This window comes from Ranitomeya imitator, chromosome 4 (genome assembly GCF_032444005.1).
Source record: "Ranitomeya imitator isolate aRanImi1 chromosome 4, aRanImi1.pri, whole genome shotgun sequence".
Taxonomy (NCBI): domain Eukaryota; kingdom Metazoa; phylum Chordata; class Amphibia; order Anura; family Dendrobatidae; genus Ranitomeya; species Ranitomeya imitator.
Window position 1 is genome coordinate 240,309,763 of NC_091285.1, and position 16,578 is coordinate 240,326,340.

General features: G+C 46.6%; 1 protein-coding gene across 1 annotated transcript in view; it reads right to left on the reverse strand.

Moving 5' to 3' along the window:
* The window catches only part of LOC138674484 (dynein axonemal heavy chain 3-like), a 3,367,401-nt gene that overhangs the window by 924,610 nt on the left and 2,426,213 nt on the right, over positions 1-16,578 (reverse strand). The window contains 1 exon segment of the mRNA XM_069762320.1: positions 15,630-15,779. Within this exon segment, the coding sequence (XP_069618421.1) occupies positions 15,630-15,779 (150 nt within the window).

The window sequence follows — 16,578 nt, forward strand, 5'->3', positions numbered from 1 at the left end:
GACACACGGATTCTGAAGGTAGTTAAGGAGGAGTGGGGTCTGCCTGGTAAAGTCAGCTATGGCGTTGTTCAATGCAAATTCCACCCATGATAGCAAGGAAGCCCAGTCAACCTGCCTGGTGGAGACAAAATGTCGCAGGTATGTGACCAGAGTCTGGTTGGCCCTCTCTACCAACCCATTCGTCTCGGGATGGTACGCAGAGGAGAGATTTAGCTCAATGCTGAGTAAATGACAGAGCTCTCTCCAGAACCGAGACGCAAACTGGGGACCCCAGTCACTGACAATCTTTTCTGGCATACCGTGTAGGTGGAAAACATGTTTAATAAACAATGCCGCCAAGACCTGTGCAGAAGGTTACCATGGAAGAGACACCAAGTGCACCATTTTGGAAAAATAGTTGGTGACTAGTGACTAACCAGATAATGGTGCAGCTACGAGACTTGAGTAAGCCCACCACGAAGTCTATCCCGACCATTTCCCAGTGCCTGTCTGCCACCAGTAGGGAATAAAGTAATCCAGCAGGCCGTTGCTGAGAAGACCGATTCTTGGCGCAGGAGACACATGCCCAAATATAGTCCATGATGTCACGGGCCATATGCAGCCACCAGTACAACCTCGCCAGAAGCTCAGATGTCCTCTTGGTCCCAAAATGTCCACCCATCCTGGACGAGTGAGCACAAGAGAGAACGTCCGGTCGCAAATTAGGTGGAACGAAAGTCTTGCCTGGGGGCACAGACTCTAGTGAAGCCGGAGCCACAGTTCTCAGGCTCTCTGAAGGGACAATAAGCCGAGGCTCATCCTCCTCTGATGATACTACGGAGCAGGAGAGAGTGTCGGCATGAATGTTCTTCTCCAAGGAAAGAAAATGGAGGGTGAAATGGAACCGAGAGAAAAACAGAAACCATCTAGCCTGGCGAGAATTTAGCCACTGGGCAGTCTGTAAATACAGCAAATTCTTATGGTCAGTGCATACTTGGAAGGGAAAGCGAGCCCACTCCAGAAGGTGTCTCCACTCTGAGAAGGCCAACTTAATTGCTAGCAACTCCCTGTCCCCGATGGAATAATTGCTCTCCGCCGGTTTGAAGGTCTTAGAGAAACAGAAGCAAGGATGCTTACGACCTTGAGCATCCTTTTGGAATAGGACCGCTTGAGCACTGACGGATGAGGTATCCACCTCCATTATAAAATGTTTAACTACATCGGGGCGATGAAGAATAGGAGCACTAGCAAAGTGGGACTTGATAGAAAGGAAGGCCTTGGAGACCTCCTCCGACCATTTGGGATTTGCTCCCTTCTTGGTGAGAGCTACCATGGGAGCTACTAAAGTTGAGAAGCAGGGAATGAACTGGCGATAATAGTTGATGAACTCCATAAAGCGCTGCACCGCTTTGAGAGAATGGGGTTCCTGCCAGTCCAACACAGCCTGTAGCTTGGTAAGATCCATGGCTAATCCCCGGGTGGAGATGATATAGCCCAAGAAAGGCAAGGACTCCTGCTCAAACACACACTTCTACAACTTGGCATAGAGGGAGTTTGCCCGTAGGAGATCAAACACTTTTCAAACATCTCTCCGGTGGGAATCTATATCTGGAGAGTAGATGAGAATTTCATTCAGATAGGCCACAACCAAGGTGGAGAGCATATCCTTGAAGATATCGTTCACAAAGTCTTGGAAAATGGCTGGGGCATTACAGAGCCTGAAGGCCATCACCAGGTATTCATAGTGCCTGTCCCTGGCATTAAAAGCCATCTTCCATTCGTCCCCCTCACAAATGCAAATCAGGTTGTAAGCACCCCGCAAATCAAGCTTAGTAAATACCCTCACTCCCCGCAACCTAACAAAGAGCTCAGATATGAGGGGCAGAGGGTACTTGTTCTTAACAGTGAAGGCGTTAAGACCCCTGTAATCAATGCATGGACGTAGTTCTCTGTTCTTTTTCTCCGGGAGAGGCTTGACCATGGGGAGGCTCAACACCAGGCCAAAGATCAATTGGACAGTCATAGGGGCGGTGAGGCGGAAGGGTCTCCACAACCTTCTTGAAGAACACATCCACATAGGGCCAATAGTGCTTGGGGAGAGAGGAAAGGTCTGTGGATACCTCAATAGTAGCAACCTGAATGCACTCACTCAGACATCTACCCTCACAAGATTCACTCCATCCCAGAATTCTCCCTGAGGTTCCACTCAATATGTGGAGAGTGGTAACGTAGCTACGATATCCCTAGCAGAATCTCATCAATTCACTCAGGTATGATAGGAAGGGAGATAGTCTCCTAATGGGAAGGAGACATGGAAAGAGTAAATGGGATGGTTTGGTGGGTAATCTGTGAGGATAGTGTTGACCCATTTACCACTCATATGGGCACTGGTTAGGCGAGCATCACCGGGGGTATTGCATGCCGTTGGGTGAAAACAGAAGACATGAAGTTGCCCTCTGCCCCAGAACTCATGCAAAGCTCTACTGTGTGAGTGGATGGGCTTATGGTGATCGCCCCCTTGAAGGACCGTTTGGAGAAAAACGCCGCTGTGTCTAGTGAACCTACTCCAATGGTTACTAGACGCGATCATTTCCCAACTGCTGAGGACATTTCCTGGCATATTGTCCTGACTGATGGCAGAAAGTACAGACCATGGGTATTTGAGCGACCCAGGACTTAGGTCACGCTCTAGAAACCTCCATGGCCTCATGTGGCTCAGATGCCTGAACCGGAGATTCCAGAGGTCTGGCAAAGGTGGGAGCTAGCAGAAACCTCTGCCTACACTGGGCTTGTTCCAACCTTCGTTCGTTAAAACTAAGGTCTATGCCGGTATTGCTGTTAGCTCCTTCAGTGTGGCAGGAATCTCCCTAGTAGCCAAGGCTTCCTTCATATGGTCAGCCAGTCCCTTCCAAAATATTGGGATAAGGACTTTATCCGGCCACTCCAGCTCAGATGCCAAAGTCCGGAAGTGGACGGCAAAACGACTGACCATGAACGAACCCTATGTCAATGCCAGAAGTTGGAGCGCCGTATCATGGATGACACGAGGTCCCAAAAAGACCTGTTTCAGAGTTTTCAAGAACCACGGAGCACTCCCAAAGCGGCGTTGCCCACTCCAATGCCCTGCCCGACAAAAGGGATATAATACATCCTACCTTAGCCTGCTCCATGGGAAAACGTGCAGCCAGGAGCTCAAGAAGTATATCAGACTAGCTCATGAATCCCCGACACAGCTGACTGTCACCAGCAAACTTATCTGGCAATGGAAGATGGGATAATGTCAGAGCAGGGGTGACAGTGGACAAATTGTCTGCAGCTATGCTAGCAACCTGAATAACAACTGCATTAACATCCACCGCCGAGGTTGTGCACTCAAGAGCCACCAACCTACCCTCCAGCTGCTGGATGTACCGTTGTAGTTACTGATTGTCCACCATTACTAGCCAGACCCTGGTGCTATTATAATGTTAAGGCTGGCTGAATGCACCAAATAATTATAAGGATGGTATAAGGTGGGTTCGCAACCCATGGTCCACCATGCAGAAATGACACCTGCTGCTCCTGCTCGGTAATAGCGGACATTATATGGCGGTATAATGTGAACACACACGGGTTAGCTTCACCCGGTATGTAGGAAATGAACCCTGTTGCGTGACAGAGCCACAATACTGCAGAGAGAGCGCTAGTATTGGGTCACAGGACTCTACCCCAAGTACACAGGGTTAGAGTCTCTCTAGACCACCAGCGCTCAGCGCCGCAACTGTGGTGCCAGGGAAAGCCTAAATAATCATTTACCTCACTGAGTCCATACAGGGCTTCCCGATGAACACCTTACTGGACACCGGCTCCCAGGTGACAACGATGTCATATGTCCTCTTTAAGTGGTACTGGGCTGATTCAGACATTACTCACAGCCCAGATAAAGACCTTGCCTTCCTTGCCAGCAATGGTCAGCCTTTGTCTGAGATGTGATATAAAGAGGTGACCATCAAGATTGGCCGAGTAGAATTTCAGTCTCAAGGTTTGATTATAGTTGATATTGACAAACGAGAATGCCATATTATAATCACTTTAGGCACTAATGTAATTGAAAATGGTCTTGGAGAAATCATTGTTTTGCTACAACAGGTAACCGAGGCCGCCAGCTCCAGTCAGCATTGGGTCCTGCAAAGGAGATCAGAGCACTGATTCACAGACAACAGGTAGAGCTGTCTGGTGGAGAAGTCGGCAGTGTCAGAGTAAGTGATCCTTTCCCCATTGCAGTACCTCCCAGAAGTGAAATGTTAACTTGGTGTTGGGCAGCAATAGGCCCTAGACGGCAAGATTACCAAGCCCTGGTAGAACCCATGTACTCTGATAGCTGGCCCACTATCCTGACAGCCAGAGGGTTAGTTGATGTCCGCGAGGGCAGAGTACCAGTACGCATCCTAACTTGTGGGGAGAAAGAGGTCCATTTTCCCAGATATGCCACCCTAGCTCAATTGTTTACTGTCAGTAACAATGCAATACAAGCAACAGAACTATTTGTCCCATCCGAACAGGCAGAGGACAATGGCTCTGCAGGACAGTTGGAGGATTGGTGTCAACAGTTACACGTAGGTGCTGATTCCACTCATTCGTACCAAAAACATGAGGCCTACCAGGTGGTCCATGAGTATGAGCAGGTATTCAGAAAGCACCCACTAGACTTTGGACAGGTAAAAGGGGTCAAACATCATATCCCCACTGGAGATCATTCACCCATTAAAGAGAGGTACCAGCCTGCAACTCTAGCTTACTATCAATGTGCCAAAGATATGTTACGGGAGATGAAGGAGGTTGGGGTGATCAGAAATAGTTGTAGCCCCTGGGCAGCTCCTTTAGTCCTCGTTAGAAAGAAAGATGGTATCATGAGAATGTGTGTTGACTACAGGGGCATTAACAGCATTACACACAAGGATGCCTACCCATTGCTTAGAATTAAGGAGTCCACTAGCTGTACTGGAATCCGCTCACTACTTCTCCACCTTAGATCTCACCAGTGGGTATTGGCAGGTTCCTGTTGTAGAGGCGAACAAAGTGAAGACCCCCTTCACGACACCAATGGGCCTCTTCAAGTTCAACTACATGCCATTCGGGCTGTGCAACGCACCAGGGAAGTTTCAGAGGATGATGGAGTGTTGCTTTGGGCACAAGAACTTTGAAACTGTTCTGTTGTACCTGGATGATGTCATCGTCTTCTCCAAGACCTATGAAGACCATTTGAAGAACCTGGCTGAAGTGTTTACGCCCTGTCCAACTTTGGCCTGAAGGTGAAACTGTCCAAATGCCACCTGCTGAAGCCCAAGGTGTAGTACATAGGTCGCGTGGTAAGCGCCGAAGGTGTAGCACTGGACCCTGACAAAGTCACCATTATCAGGGACTGGCCAAAAACCAGAACTATTCATGAAATACAATTCCTCAGGTTGGTAGGCTACTACCAAACATTCATTAAAGATTTCACCAAGATAGCCGCACCCCTGCAAGACTTGCTAGTGGGCCAATCCAAGAAGACTAAAAACGAGAGTCCTCCATTTGAGCAGAACAATGGACTAGAAGCATCCTTCACTCAGTTGAAGCTGGCTCTCACAGGAGATGAGGTCCTGGCCTATTCTGACTATGATCAACCATTTGTACTTTACACAGATGCCAGCAATATGGGATTGGGAGCAGTGATGTTCCAGGTGCAGAAAGGCAGACATAGAGTGATTGCCTGTGCCAGCAGGAAGCTTTGTCCCACCGAAAGGAACGCCGACAACTATAGTTCCTTTAAGTTAGAGTTTCTCACCATAGTCTGGGCAGTAACTGAGTGCTTCAAGCACCACATAGCTTCAGCAAAGTTTGCCATCTCCACGGACAATAATCTGTTAACCCACCTTGAAACGGCAAAGCTAGGTGCACTTGAGCAGCGATGGATGGCCTGGCTGTCCAACTATGCATTTACCATCAAGTACCGAGCGGGACATAAGAACGCTAATGTTGATGAGCTATCCAGGATGCTCAATTCACCAGATGGGAAGAAGATCCAGAAGAACTCAAAGAAATTGAGTGATCAGCCTTCCACCGTCCAGTTGCGGCCCAGTACTCCCAAGGGGTGAGGAATAAGCATTATATCATATGAGAGCCAATTTTGAACCCATTACCCCATCATGAGGGGTCAGAGATGCAAGATAGTGACCCAGCCATTCTCCTAGTAATGGAGTTGCTGACACAAGCTGATTCACACTCTGGTCCAGATGCCCCACAGGAAGCACAGTAGTTATGGAAGGAGAGAGGCAAGCTGTTCATCTATGAGGGTAAGCTGTGTCGGAGGAACATCAACTCGCACACTCGAACTGATCTGGCAGGTGGTAATCCTGAAGCGGGATGTGCCAATGGACTTGGAGGCGTACCATGATGGAGCAGGACACTTTGGGTGGAAGAAGTTGGAGGTCCTACTTCGTGAAAGATTCTACTGGGTTGGCATGAGGAGGGCCATTGAGAAGTGGTGCTGAGAATGAGGCCCATGCAACCTGCGCAGGAGAGACCATAACAGCCAGCGAGCCCCATTACAGCCAATTATCACGATGCAGCCGCTTGAACTGGTAGCTCTGGATCACGTGAAGTTGACTCTGAGGAGGACTGGCTACACCTATGCTCTGACCATCGTTGACCATTACTCAAGTTTCTTGGTAGTCGTGCCTGTTAAAGACCAAACAGCGAAGACAGCAGTCAAGGCATTTCAATAACAGTTTTGTCGACCGCACGTGTTACCCTGAACATGTGCCCTGCAGGCACGTGTTACCCTGAACATGTGCTCACTGACCAGGTCCAGCCTTTGAGGCAGAAGTGTTACAGGAGTTCTGTAACATGTACGGTTGCAAGGAAATCATGATGACGCCGTACCATCCACAGACAAATGGCATGTGTGAGAAGGTGAACCGGGTGGTAATTGACCTATTGAAGACCTTACCACTGGAAGAACTAAACCAGTAGCTAGAGAAGTTGGCAGATCTGGTAGATCTATATAATCATATACCAATAAACTCCACCAATTGCACTCCGGCCTACCTGATGAGGACAAGGCAAGTTAGCCATTGATTTGGACATGGGAGTCTTAACACTTGAGATGACATCACCAGATGCAGACTGGGATATAGAGTGGCAGCAACAATACCACAAAGTGCAAGAATGTGTGGAGAAAAGTTTATCCCAGGCAAGACAGAGGCAGGAAAGGAATTACAATCAACACGCCCCTGCAGTGCCCTTGACACCAGGAGAACAAGTACTCAAAAGAAAGAGATGAGTTCACAAACTTGATGACCAGTGGGAGGCTGAGCCATACACCGTTGTACCTTCAGACTTTTATAACACCAAGGAATGCCTCATCAGCAAGGATGGAGGAGAAACCTCAAGGCAGTCTCAAGAGATCATCTAAAAGTGTGCCCTGATCAAATGAAAGACAAAGAGAAAGTCCAAGACACCCTTTGGCACACTGTAGAGGTGGAAGAGAAGATCCATACTATCCTTGGAGAATATTCTCAGTCATGGACACAAGTGAATCAGGCTATCGTAGTACCAGTCCTAACTAGTGTTGAGTGATACCGTCCGATATTTGAAAGTATCGGTATCGGATTGTATCGGCCGATATCCGAAAAATATCGGATATCGCCGATACCGATACCCGATACCAATACAAGTCAATGGGACACAAATATCAGAATGTATCCTCGATGGATCCCAGGGTCTGAAGGAGAGGAAACTCTCCTTCAGGCCCTGGGATCCATATTTATGTGTAAAATAAAGAATAAAAATAAAAAATAGGGATATATTCACCCTCGGACGCGCCCTGGTTCTAACCGCTGCAACCGGCAGCCCCCGTTCCTAAGAATGAGCGGGTAAAGGACCTTCGATGACGTCGCAGCTTGTGATTGGTCGCGTGACCGCTCATGTGACCGCTCACGCGACCAATCACAAGCCGCAATGTCATCGCAGGTCCTTTACCCGCTCATTCTTAGGAACGGGGGCTGCCGGTTACACCGCTAAGGTCCAGGGTCCGCCGGAGGGGTGAGTATACCCATATTTTTTATTTTTATTCTTTATTTTACACATGAATATTCATCCCGATTCCCGATATCGCAAAAATATCAGAACTCGGGATCGGAATTCCGATACCGCAAATATCGGCCGATACCCGATACTTGCGGTATCGGAATGCTCAACACTAGTCCTAACCTTTCATCAGCCTACTACACCGGATGAAGCAGAGACTCTTAATGAAACAGCTCCAGTAACAGATGCCACATCTGCACTGGAAAGCAGAAATCTGCCACTCTGCTAGCAGTGAATCTGTCTCACCGCCCCCTGACGAAGCTAACGCGAAACGCGCGTTGGGGCTACAGCGTGGTGTTCTCCTGTGTGCCATCTCTGTGGGGTAAGGACTCAGGGTCTCTATGTGACTGTCCAGTATACTGTTAGTGGTTAGAGCTTGTGTACAGGGCTCTGCGACCCGCCCACATGGACTTAATTTATTTCTTTAGATCAGATACACCCTGCCTCCTCTCCCCCTTAGTGAAACTGTAGCACTATGCACTTTATGAAAATACCAACTGGCATCAGTTTTTCTCCACGTTGTTTTCTATCTGTGCTACCATAGCCATTTCTTTTGTCTATAATACCTTTTTGTGTATAAGTATTTATTGTGTTGTTTGATATTTGATTATTTATCTATGTATTTTCAATAAACTTGATTTTTTATGGACATCTACTCCATTTCGTCCTATATAATGCAGTGAATCTGTCAGTCTCATGGTGAGTCTAAGAATCAGGAAAAGTCAGTTCAGAATACCAATACTACACAGGTCCACTTATATTGTAGTGACCAGTTCAGTCACTACACAGCAGTAACATAGTAACATAGTTAGTAAGGCCGAAAAAAGACATTTGTCCATCCAGTTCAGCCTATATTCCATCATAATAAATCCCCAGATCTACGTCCTTCTACAGAACCTAATTGTATGATACAATATTGTTCTGCTCCAGGAAGACATCCAGGCCTCTCTTGAACCCCTCGACTGAGTTCGCCATCACCACCTCCTCAGGCAAGCAATTCCAGATTCTCACTGCCCTAACAGTAAAGAATCCTCTTCTATGTTGGTGGAAAAACCTTCTCTCCTCCAGACGCAAAGAATGCCCCCTTGTGCCCGTCACCTTCCTTGGTATAAACAGATCCTCAGCGAGATATTTGTATTGTCCCCTTATATACTTATACATGGTTATTAGATCGCCCCTCAGTCGTCTTTTTTCTAGACTAAATAATCCTAATTTCGCTAATCTATCTGGGTATTGTAGTTCTCCCATCCCCTTTATTAATTTTGTTGCCCTCCTTTGTACTTTCTCTAGTTCCATTATATCCTTCCTGAGCACCGGTGCCGAAAACTGGACACAGTACTCCATGTGCGGTCTAACTAGGGATTTGTACAGAGGCAGTATAATGCTCTCATCATGTGTATCCAGACCTCTTTTAATGCACCCCATGATCCTGTTTGCCTTGGCAGCTGCTGCCTGGCACTGGCTGCTCCAGGTAAGTTTATCATTAACTAGGATCCCCAAGTCCTTCTCCCTGTCAGATTTACCCAGTGGTTTCCCATTCAGTGTGTAATGGTGACATTGATTCCTTCTTCCCATGTGTATAACCTTACATTTATCATTGTTAAACCTCATCTGCCACCTTTCAGCCCAATTTTCCAACTTATCCAGATCCATCTGTAGCAGAATACTATCTTCTCTTGTATTAACTGCTTTACATAGTTTGGTATCATCTGCAAATATCGATATTTTACTGTGTAAACCTTCTACCAGATCATTAATGAATATGTTGAAGAGAACAGGTCCCAATACTGACCCCTGCGGTACCCCACTGGTCACAGCGACCCAGTTAGAGACTATACCATTTATAACCACCCTCTGCTTTCTATCACTAAGCCAGTTACTAACCCATTTACACACAATTTCCCCCAGACCAAGCATTCTCATTTTGTGTACCAACCTCTTGTGCGGCACGGTATCAAACGCTTTGGAAAAATCGAGATATACCACGTCCAATGACTCACCGTGGTCCAGCCTATAGCTTACCTCTTCATAAAAACTGATTAGATTGGTTTGACAGGAGCGATTTCTCATAAACCCATGCTGATATGGAGTTAAACAGTTATTCTCATTGAGATAATCCAGAATAACATCCCTCAGAAACCCTTCAAATATTTTACCAACAATAGAGGTTAGACTTACTGGCCTATAATTTCCAGGTTCACTTTTAGAGCCCTTTTTGAATATTGGCACCACATTTGCTATGCGCCAATCCTGCGGAACAGACCCTGTCTCTATAGAGTCCCTAAAAATAAGAAATAATGGTTTATCTATTACATTACTTAGTTCTCTTAGTACTCGTGGGTGTATGCCATCCGGACCCGGAGATTTATCTATTTTAATCTTATTTAGCCGGTTTCGCACCTCTTCTTGGGTTAGATTGGTGACCCTTAATATAGGGTTTTCATTGTTTCTTGGGATTTCACCTAGCATTTCATTTTCCACCGTGAATACCGTGGAGAAGAAGGTGTTTAATATGTTAGCTTTTTCCTCGTCATCTACAACCATTCTTTCCTCACTATTTTTTAAGGGGCCTACATTTTCAGTTTTTATTCTTTTACTATTGATATAGTTGAAGAACAGTTTGGGATTAGTTTTACTCTCCTTAGCAATGTGCTTCTCTGTTTCCTTTTTGGCAGCTTTAATTAGTTTTTTAGATAAAGTATTTTTCTCCCTATAGTTTTTTAGAGCTTCAATGGTGCCATCCTGCTTTAGTAGTGCAAATGCTTTCTTTTTACTGTTAATTGCCTGTCTTACTTCTTTGTTTAGCCACATTGGGTTTTTCCTATTTCTAGTCCTTTTATTCCCACAAGGTATAAACCGCTTACAGTGCCTATTTAGGATGTTCTTAAACATTTCCCATTTATTATCTGTATTCTTATTTCTGAGGATATTGTCCCAGTCTACCAGATTAAGGGCATCTCTAAGCTGGTCAAACTTTGCCTTCCTAAAGTTCAGTGTTTTTGTGACTCCCTGACAAGTCCCCCTAGTGAAAGACAGGTGAAACTGTACAATATTGTGGTCGCTATTTCCTAGATGCCCGACCACCTGCAGATTTGTTATTCTGTCACGTCTATTAGATAGTATTAGGTCTAAAAGTGCTGCTCCTCTGGTTGGATTCTGCACCAATTGTGAAAGATAATTTTTCTTGGTTATTAGCAGAAACCTGTTGCCTTTATGGGTTTCACAGGTTTCTGTTTCCCAGTTAATATCCGGGTAGTTAAAGTCCCCCATAACCAGGACCTCATTATGGGTTGCAGCTTCATCTATCTGCTTTAGAAGTAGACTTTCCATGGTTTCTGTTATATTTGGGGGTTTGTAACAGACCCCAATAAGAATTTTGTTACCATTTTTCCCTCCATGAATTTCGACCCATATGGACTCGACATCCTCATTTCCTTCGCTAATATCCTCCCTTAAAGTGGACTTTAGACAAGACTTTACATAGAGACAAACCCCTCCTCCTCTCCGATTTTTACGATCCTTTCTAAACAGACTGTAACCCTGTAAGTTAACTGCCCAGTCATAGCTTTCATCTAACCATGTCTCGGTTATTCCCACTATGTCAAAGTTACCTGTAGATATTTCTGCTTCTAGTTCTTCCATCTTGTTTGTCAGGCTTCTGGCGTTTGCGAGCATGCAGTTTAGAGGATTTTGTTTTGTTCCAATCTCCTCGCTGTGGATTGTTTTAGAAATGTACTTACCTCCCTTCTGAGTATGTTTTCCTGGATCTTCTTTGTTCAAGTCTAATGTTTTTCTTCCCGTCCCCTCTTCCTCTAGTTTAACGCCCTCCTGATGAGTGTAGCGAGTCTTCTGGCGAATGTGTGTTTCCCAGGTTTGTTGAGGTGTAGTCCGTCTCTGGCGAGGAGTACAAGTAATTCACACCGTGGTCCAGGAATCCGAATCCTTGTTGTCTGCACCATCGTCTTAGCCAGTTGTTTGCATCAAGGATCCTGTTCCATCTCCTGGTGCCATGCCCGTCTACTGGAAGGATAGAAGAAAAAACTACCTGTGCATCCAGTTCCTTTACTTTCTTCCCCAACTCTTCAAAGTCTTTGCAGATTGTCGGTAGGTCCTTCCTTGCTGTGTCATTGGTGCCAACATGTATCAGAAGAAATGGATGGACGTCCTTGGAGCTGAAGAGCTTTGGTATCCTATCGGTCACATCCTTGATCATCGCACCTGGAAGGCAGCATACTTCTCTTGCAGGTGTGTCCGGTCTGCAGATGGCTGCTTCTGTGCCTCTCAGTAGTGAGTCTCCCACCACCACCACTCTTCGTTGCTTCTTGCCTGTACTTTTTGCTGTCACTTGTTGCTGTGTGCCCTTTTCTTTTTTGCTTGCTGGTATTGCTTCATCCTTAGGTGTGCCATCTTCATCCTCTACAAAGATTTGATATCGGTTCTTCAGTTGTGTGGTTGGTGATTTCTCCATGGTCTTCTTGCTTCTTTTGGTCACATGCTTCCACTCATCTGCTTTTGGAGGTTCTCTGACACTTTTTTCACCTTCTGTGACCAGTAGAGATGCTTCTGTTCTGTCTAGAAAGTCTTCATTCTCTTTGATGAGTTTCAAAGTTGCTATTCTTTCTTCCAGACCCCGCACCTTTTCTTCTAAAAGGGCCACTAGTCTACACTTCTGACAGGTGAAATTTAATTCTTCTTCTGGTCGATCTGTGAACATGTAGCACATGCTGCAGCTCACCATGTAGGTTGTCACATCTGCCATGTTGCTCCTAGATCCTGCTGACTTGCTGTGTGTTTTCCTTCTTGTGTAATCTACTCAGCCAAGCTCTCTTGCAATAATGTCCTACAGGCAAAAGTTTCTGTCTAGTAGACACTAGAGAACAGGTCAGGTCACTGGAGAAAGCGGAAGCACAGGAGCTAGAGCCAAGAACAGAAACTCAGGAGGCAGAGCCAAGAGCAGGGGGTGGAGCCAAGAACGGAAATGCAGGAGGTGGGGCCAAGAGCAGGAGGCGGAGCAAAGTACAGACATACAGGAAGCGGAGCCAAGAGCAGGAGGTGGAGTCAAGTACAGAAACGCAAGAGGCAGAGACGTAGGAGTGGAGAAAGGTAGAACCGCAGGGAGCAGAGCCAGGTAGAACTGCAAAGAGCAGAGCAGGGAAGAACCACAAGGAGTGCAGCCGCAGAGCACAGAGCAGAGGATCACAGAGTGCAGAGCCGAGAGTGGCGAAAAGCAAGACACCGAGTGCAGAGCTGAGAGCAGAGCAAAGTCAGAGTGCAGAGCTGAGTTCAGAGCAGACGGAGTGCAGAGCCGAGAGCAAAACCACAGAGTGCAGAGCAAGGTCACAGAATGCAGAGCAAGGAGCAAAGCATGGTCACAGAGTACACAGCCAAAAGCAGAGCAAAGCAAGACACAGAGTGTAGAGCCGAGAGCAGAAGAGCAAAGCAAGACACAGAGTACGCAGAGCAGGGAAAGGAAACCAAGGCAGGGATATAAACGGACATAGGAACAGGACTAGGCTAATATAGAGTCAGGAACGGGACAAGGCACAGAGATACACACACAAGTCAGGGTACGACGCCCCACTGGGTGGTGGACACAGGAAACAGGCCAGGGTACGAAGCCCCACTGGGTGGCTGCACAAGGACACAGGCCAGGGTACAATGCCCCACTGGGTGGCAAACACAGGACACAGACCAGGGTACAATGCCCCACTGGGTGGTGGACAAATGAGTCAAAGAGACAGGGCCTGGCACCTCAGCAGCTAGGAACTGACTGAGGGAGCAAGTTGCACAGACCCCCACCAATGGGTGGGGATGTCTTGAATACAGGAAGCCTCATGGCAATTGGTCGGGGACACCTTAGCAAGGTGCACACAGTCTCAATAAGAAACAGGAGTTGCCGGCAGCGCCCCCTATGCCCACAGACAGAGCATGCACAGAGCAAGCAGCAGACATGAGGCATGCAGCATGGAGCTGGCAGCAGACATGAGGCATGCAGCATGGAGCTGGCAGCAGAGAGAACTCAGAGCATGGACCGGAAAAGTGAGTGAGTTTATGTGAAAAGCAGGTGGGGGATGGGTGGCCATGCAGTCATGCCAGGAGGGTTGTTACAATAGGCTGCCAGCGTGGCCGAAAAACCAGGCCCATCTATAAAGTGCCCTGTAGCCATGCCTAGGGGTGACACACAACATGGGCTAAGGTGGTTCCCACCAACCAAACCCTAGGTACAAGGACAAAGACAATTCCTGGACAGCAGCGTAAGGACTAATCACTGCAGTAACTGTGTTATTTTTTTTTTTTTTTTTAGGTTTTGATAATTTTTACATTTTTAAGACTTTGTAGATTTTCATTTATTGCTGTTGTTAACAGTTCTTGTTAGGTTACCTCAGTCCGAGAGTACTGAATTAAACTGAGGGGGAGTCCGGTTGCCACAGTGACATTGCCTCCCTTTAAGGGCTGATGTCATGCTTGGAGGCAAGAAGGAAGGTCCCCATGCTAGGTAACACAGTGTACATGTCAATTCCTGCACCTGTCCAGAAAGGGGAGCTTCCTTATAAATTCTGGCCAGCAAGTGGGGTTAATGAGTCAGAACGAAGTCAGCTGAGAGAGTAAACAAGGGAGTTGCCATGGAAACGGGAGCCAGCTGGAGCTGTGACAGGACAGTGAGAGAGGAGAGTTGGCAGTTGGTATGTGGAGAGGGATGGGAAAGGAGCAGAGACAAGAGCTCAGGAGAATAAAAACTTTGTATAGCTGACCCCAGAGAGGAGCGCTGATAAAAAGGGACACAAGAGTCCTTGGCTGGGTGGGTACTGTACATCCTGACATCCAAATCTGGAGGGCAGGGGACTCCAAGTTCCCTGGTGACACCGAACACCTGAACGCACGGTAGCAGACCAAGAGCCCAGGGCTGACAGTGAAAATGACAGTGCCCGTGAAATAGGCTCACGCTGTCTGCCATACAGGTTAGAAATCATAACACAGCTTAGCTACAAGCAGCAGTGACTCTAAAAGAGAGCGCAAAAGGAAAGTCCCCAACCCTTCCTGGCAGGGTGGATCCCCTGAAAGCCCCCAGGCAAGCCGGAACCAATCCGTCATCTGTAATTGGTACCCCAAATTGCATCTACTTTCAAGTAAAAGGTAAAGAAAACTGCACCTCTCTGTGTCCTTCACTTACTCTCTGCACCCCATCGTTTACCACCATCTGAACAGTCTAATATATTTGTTTTGGGGCCCCACTCTACCTGTGGAGAGCTGAACCATGTTTGCTGCGTCACCATCAGCCCCAGTGGACCTAAACCGCAGCGTCGGCCACATATTGCCAAACACCATTGGTGGTGTCACAACCAACACCACATAATTATCCTCCATTTTATGACACGACCAGGGCCATGGAAAAGGATCACGGCCCAGTGACCTCCCCCATAGAACTGTCCGATCCGATTCCAGGTACTCTATGACCATGGCGGGCATGTCAGTTTATTTTCTATTGAGATTCTTTAGCATGTCAAGGTCTTTTGAAAACAAAACATATTTACATTTCTTACCTTTACTATGTGAAAAAACTTCTGACGGTCCTGACTGCTGACAAGTCTGTCACAGAAGACTCTGTAGACCTCATGTATCCAAAGTCTCATTAATTTCTGAGCTCCATCGGCACTCTGGTGTACTTGACTGGGTTTTAAAAGTACGATTCCCTAAACAGAAAAGTGACATTTTCTGATTTTAATTAACAAATTATTGAGGTCTGTTACAGTAACAACATGACATTACTTAAAAAGTCTGTAATTATTTTTAATAGGAAAAGGACTATTTTGAGAAAATAGTTCTGTACTAGTTAGAGATGGATGAATCTGCTAAGATTGTAATTCACCAACTTTAATTTGAAGGGAAATTCAACTTCCAGCAAAGATACTGCCAATTTAATGTTCTATTTTATGCTCTGGTGTCTCTCCGGACCCCATAGCATTATGAGCATTAAAACCATAGGATATAAAAAAAGAGTAATAATAGTCACATCTTGTCTCACCTGTTCCACCATCCATGCAGTAGTCTTCTTTTCTCCTTCCTCTTTTGCACTCATTCTCTTCAGACACTTTATTCCAGGTCAGGTTTTATGGCTTGATATGGAAGACCAGACAGGGGGCTTCAACATCGGTGGGACAGGTGAGCAGTAGTGTTGAGCATTCCGATACCGCAAGTATCGGGTATCGGCCGATATTTGCGGTATCGGAATTCCGATACCGAATTCCGATACTTCCCGCGTATCGGATACCGGAATCGGAAGTTCCCAGAATTCAAACTGAACGCAGCAGCCAATGAGGAATGATTGGAAGTGTGGGGACATCCTGTTTAGCATGGTGGGCATGTAAGTACTGGCAAGGCTTGGATTGGCTGCTGAAATGATGTCACTCTGCACTATAAAAAACGCTGCCGCCATTTTGCGCTCACTCTGCTGTGATTTCAGTTAGGGACAGGACGCTGTGTTCTAACTGA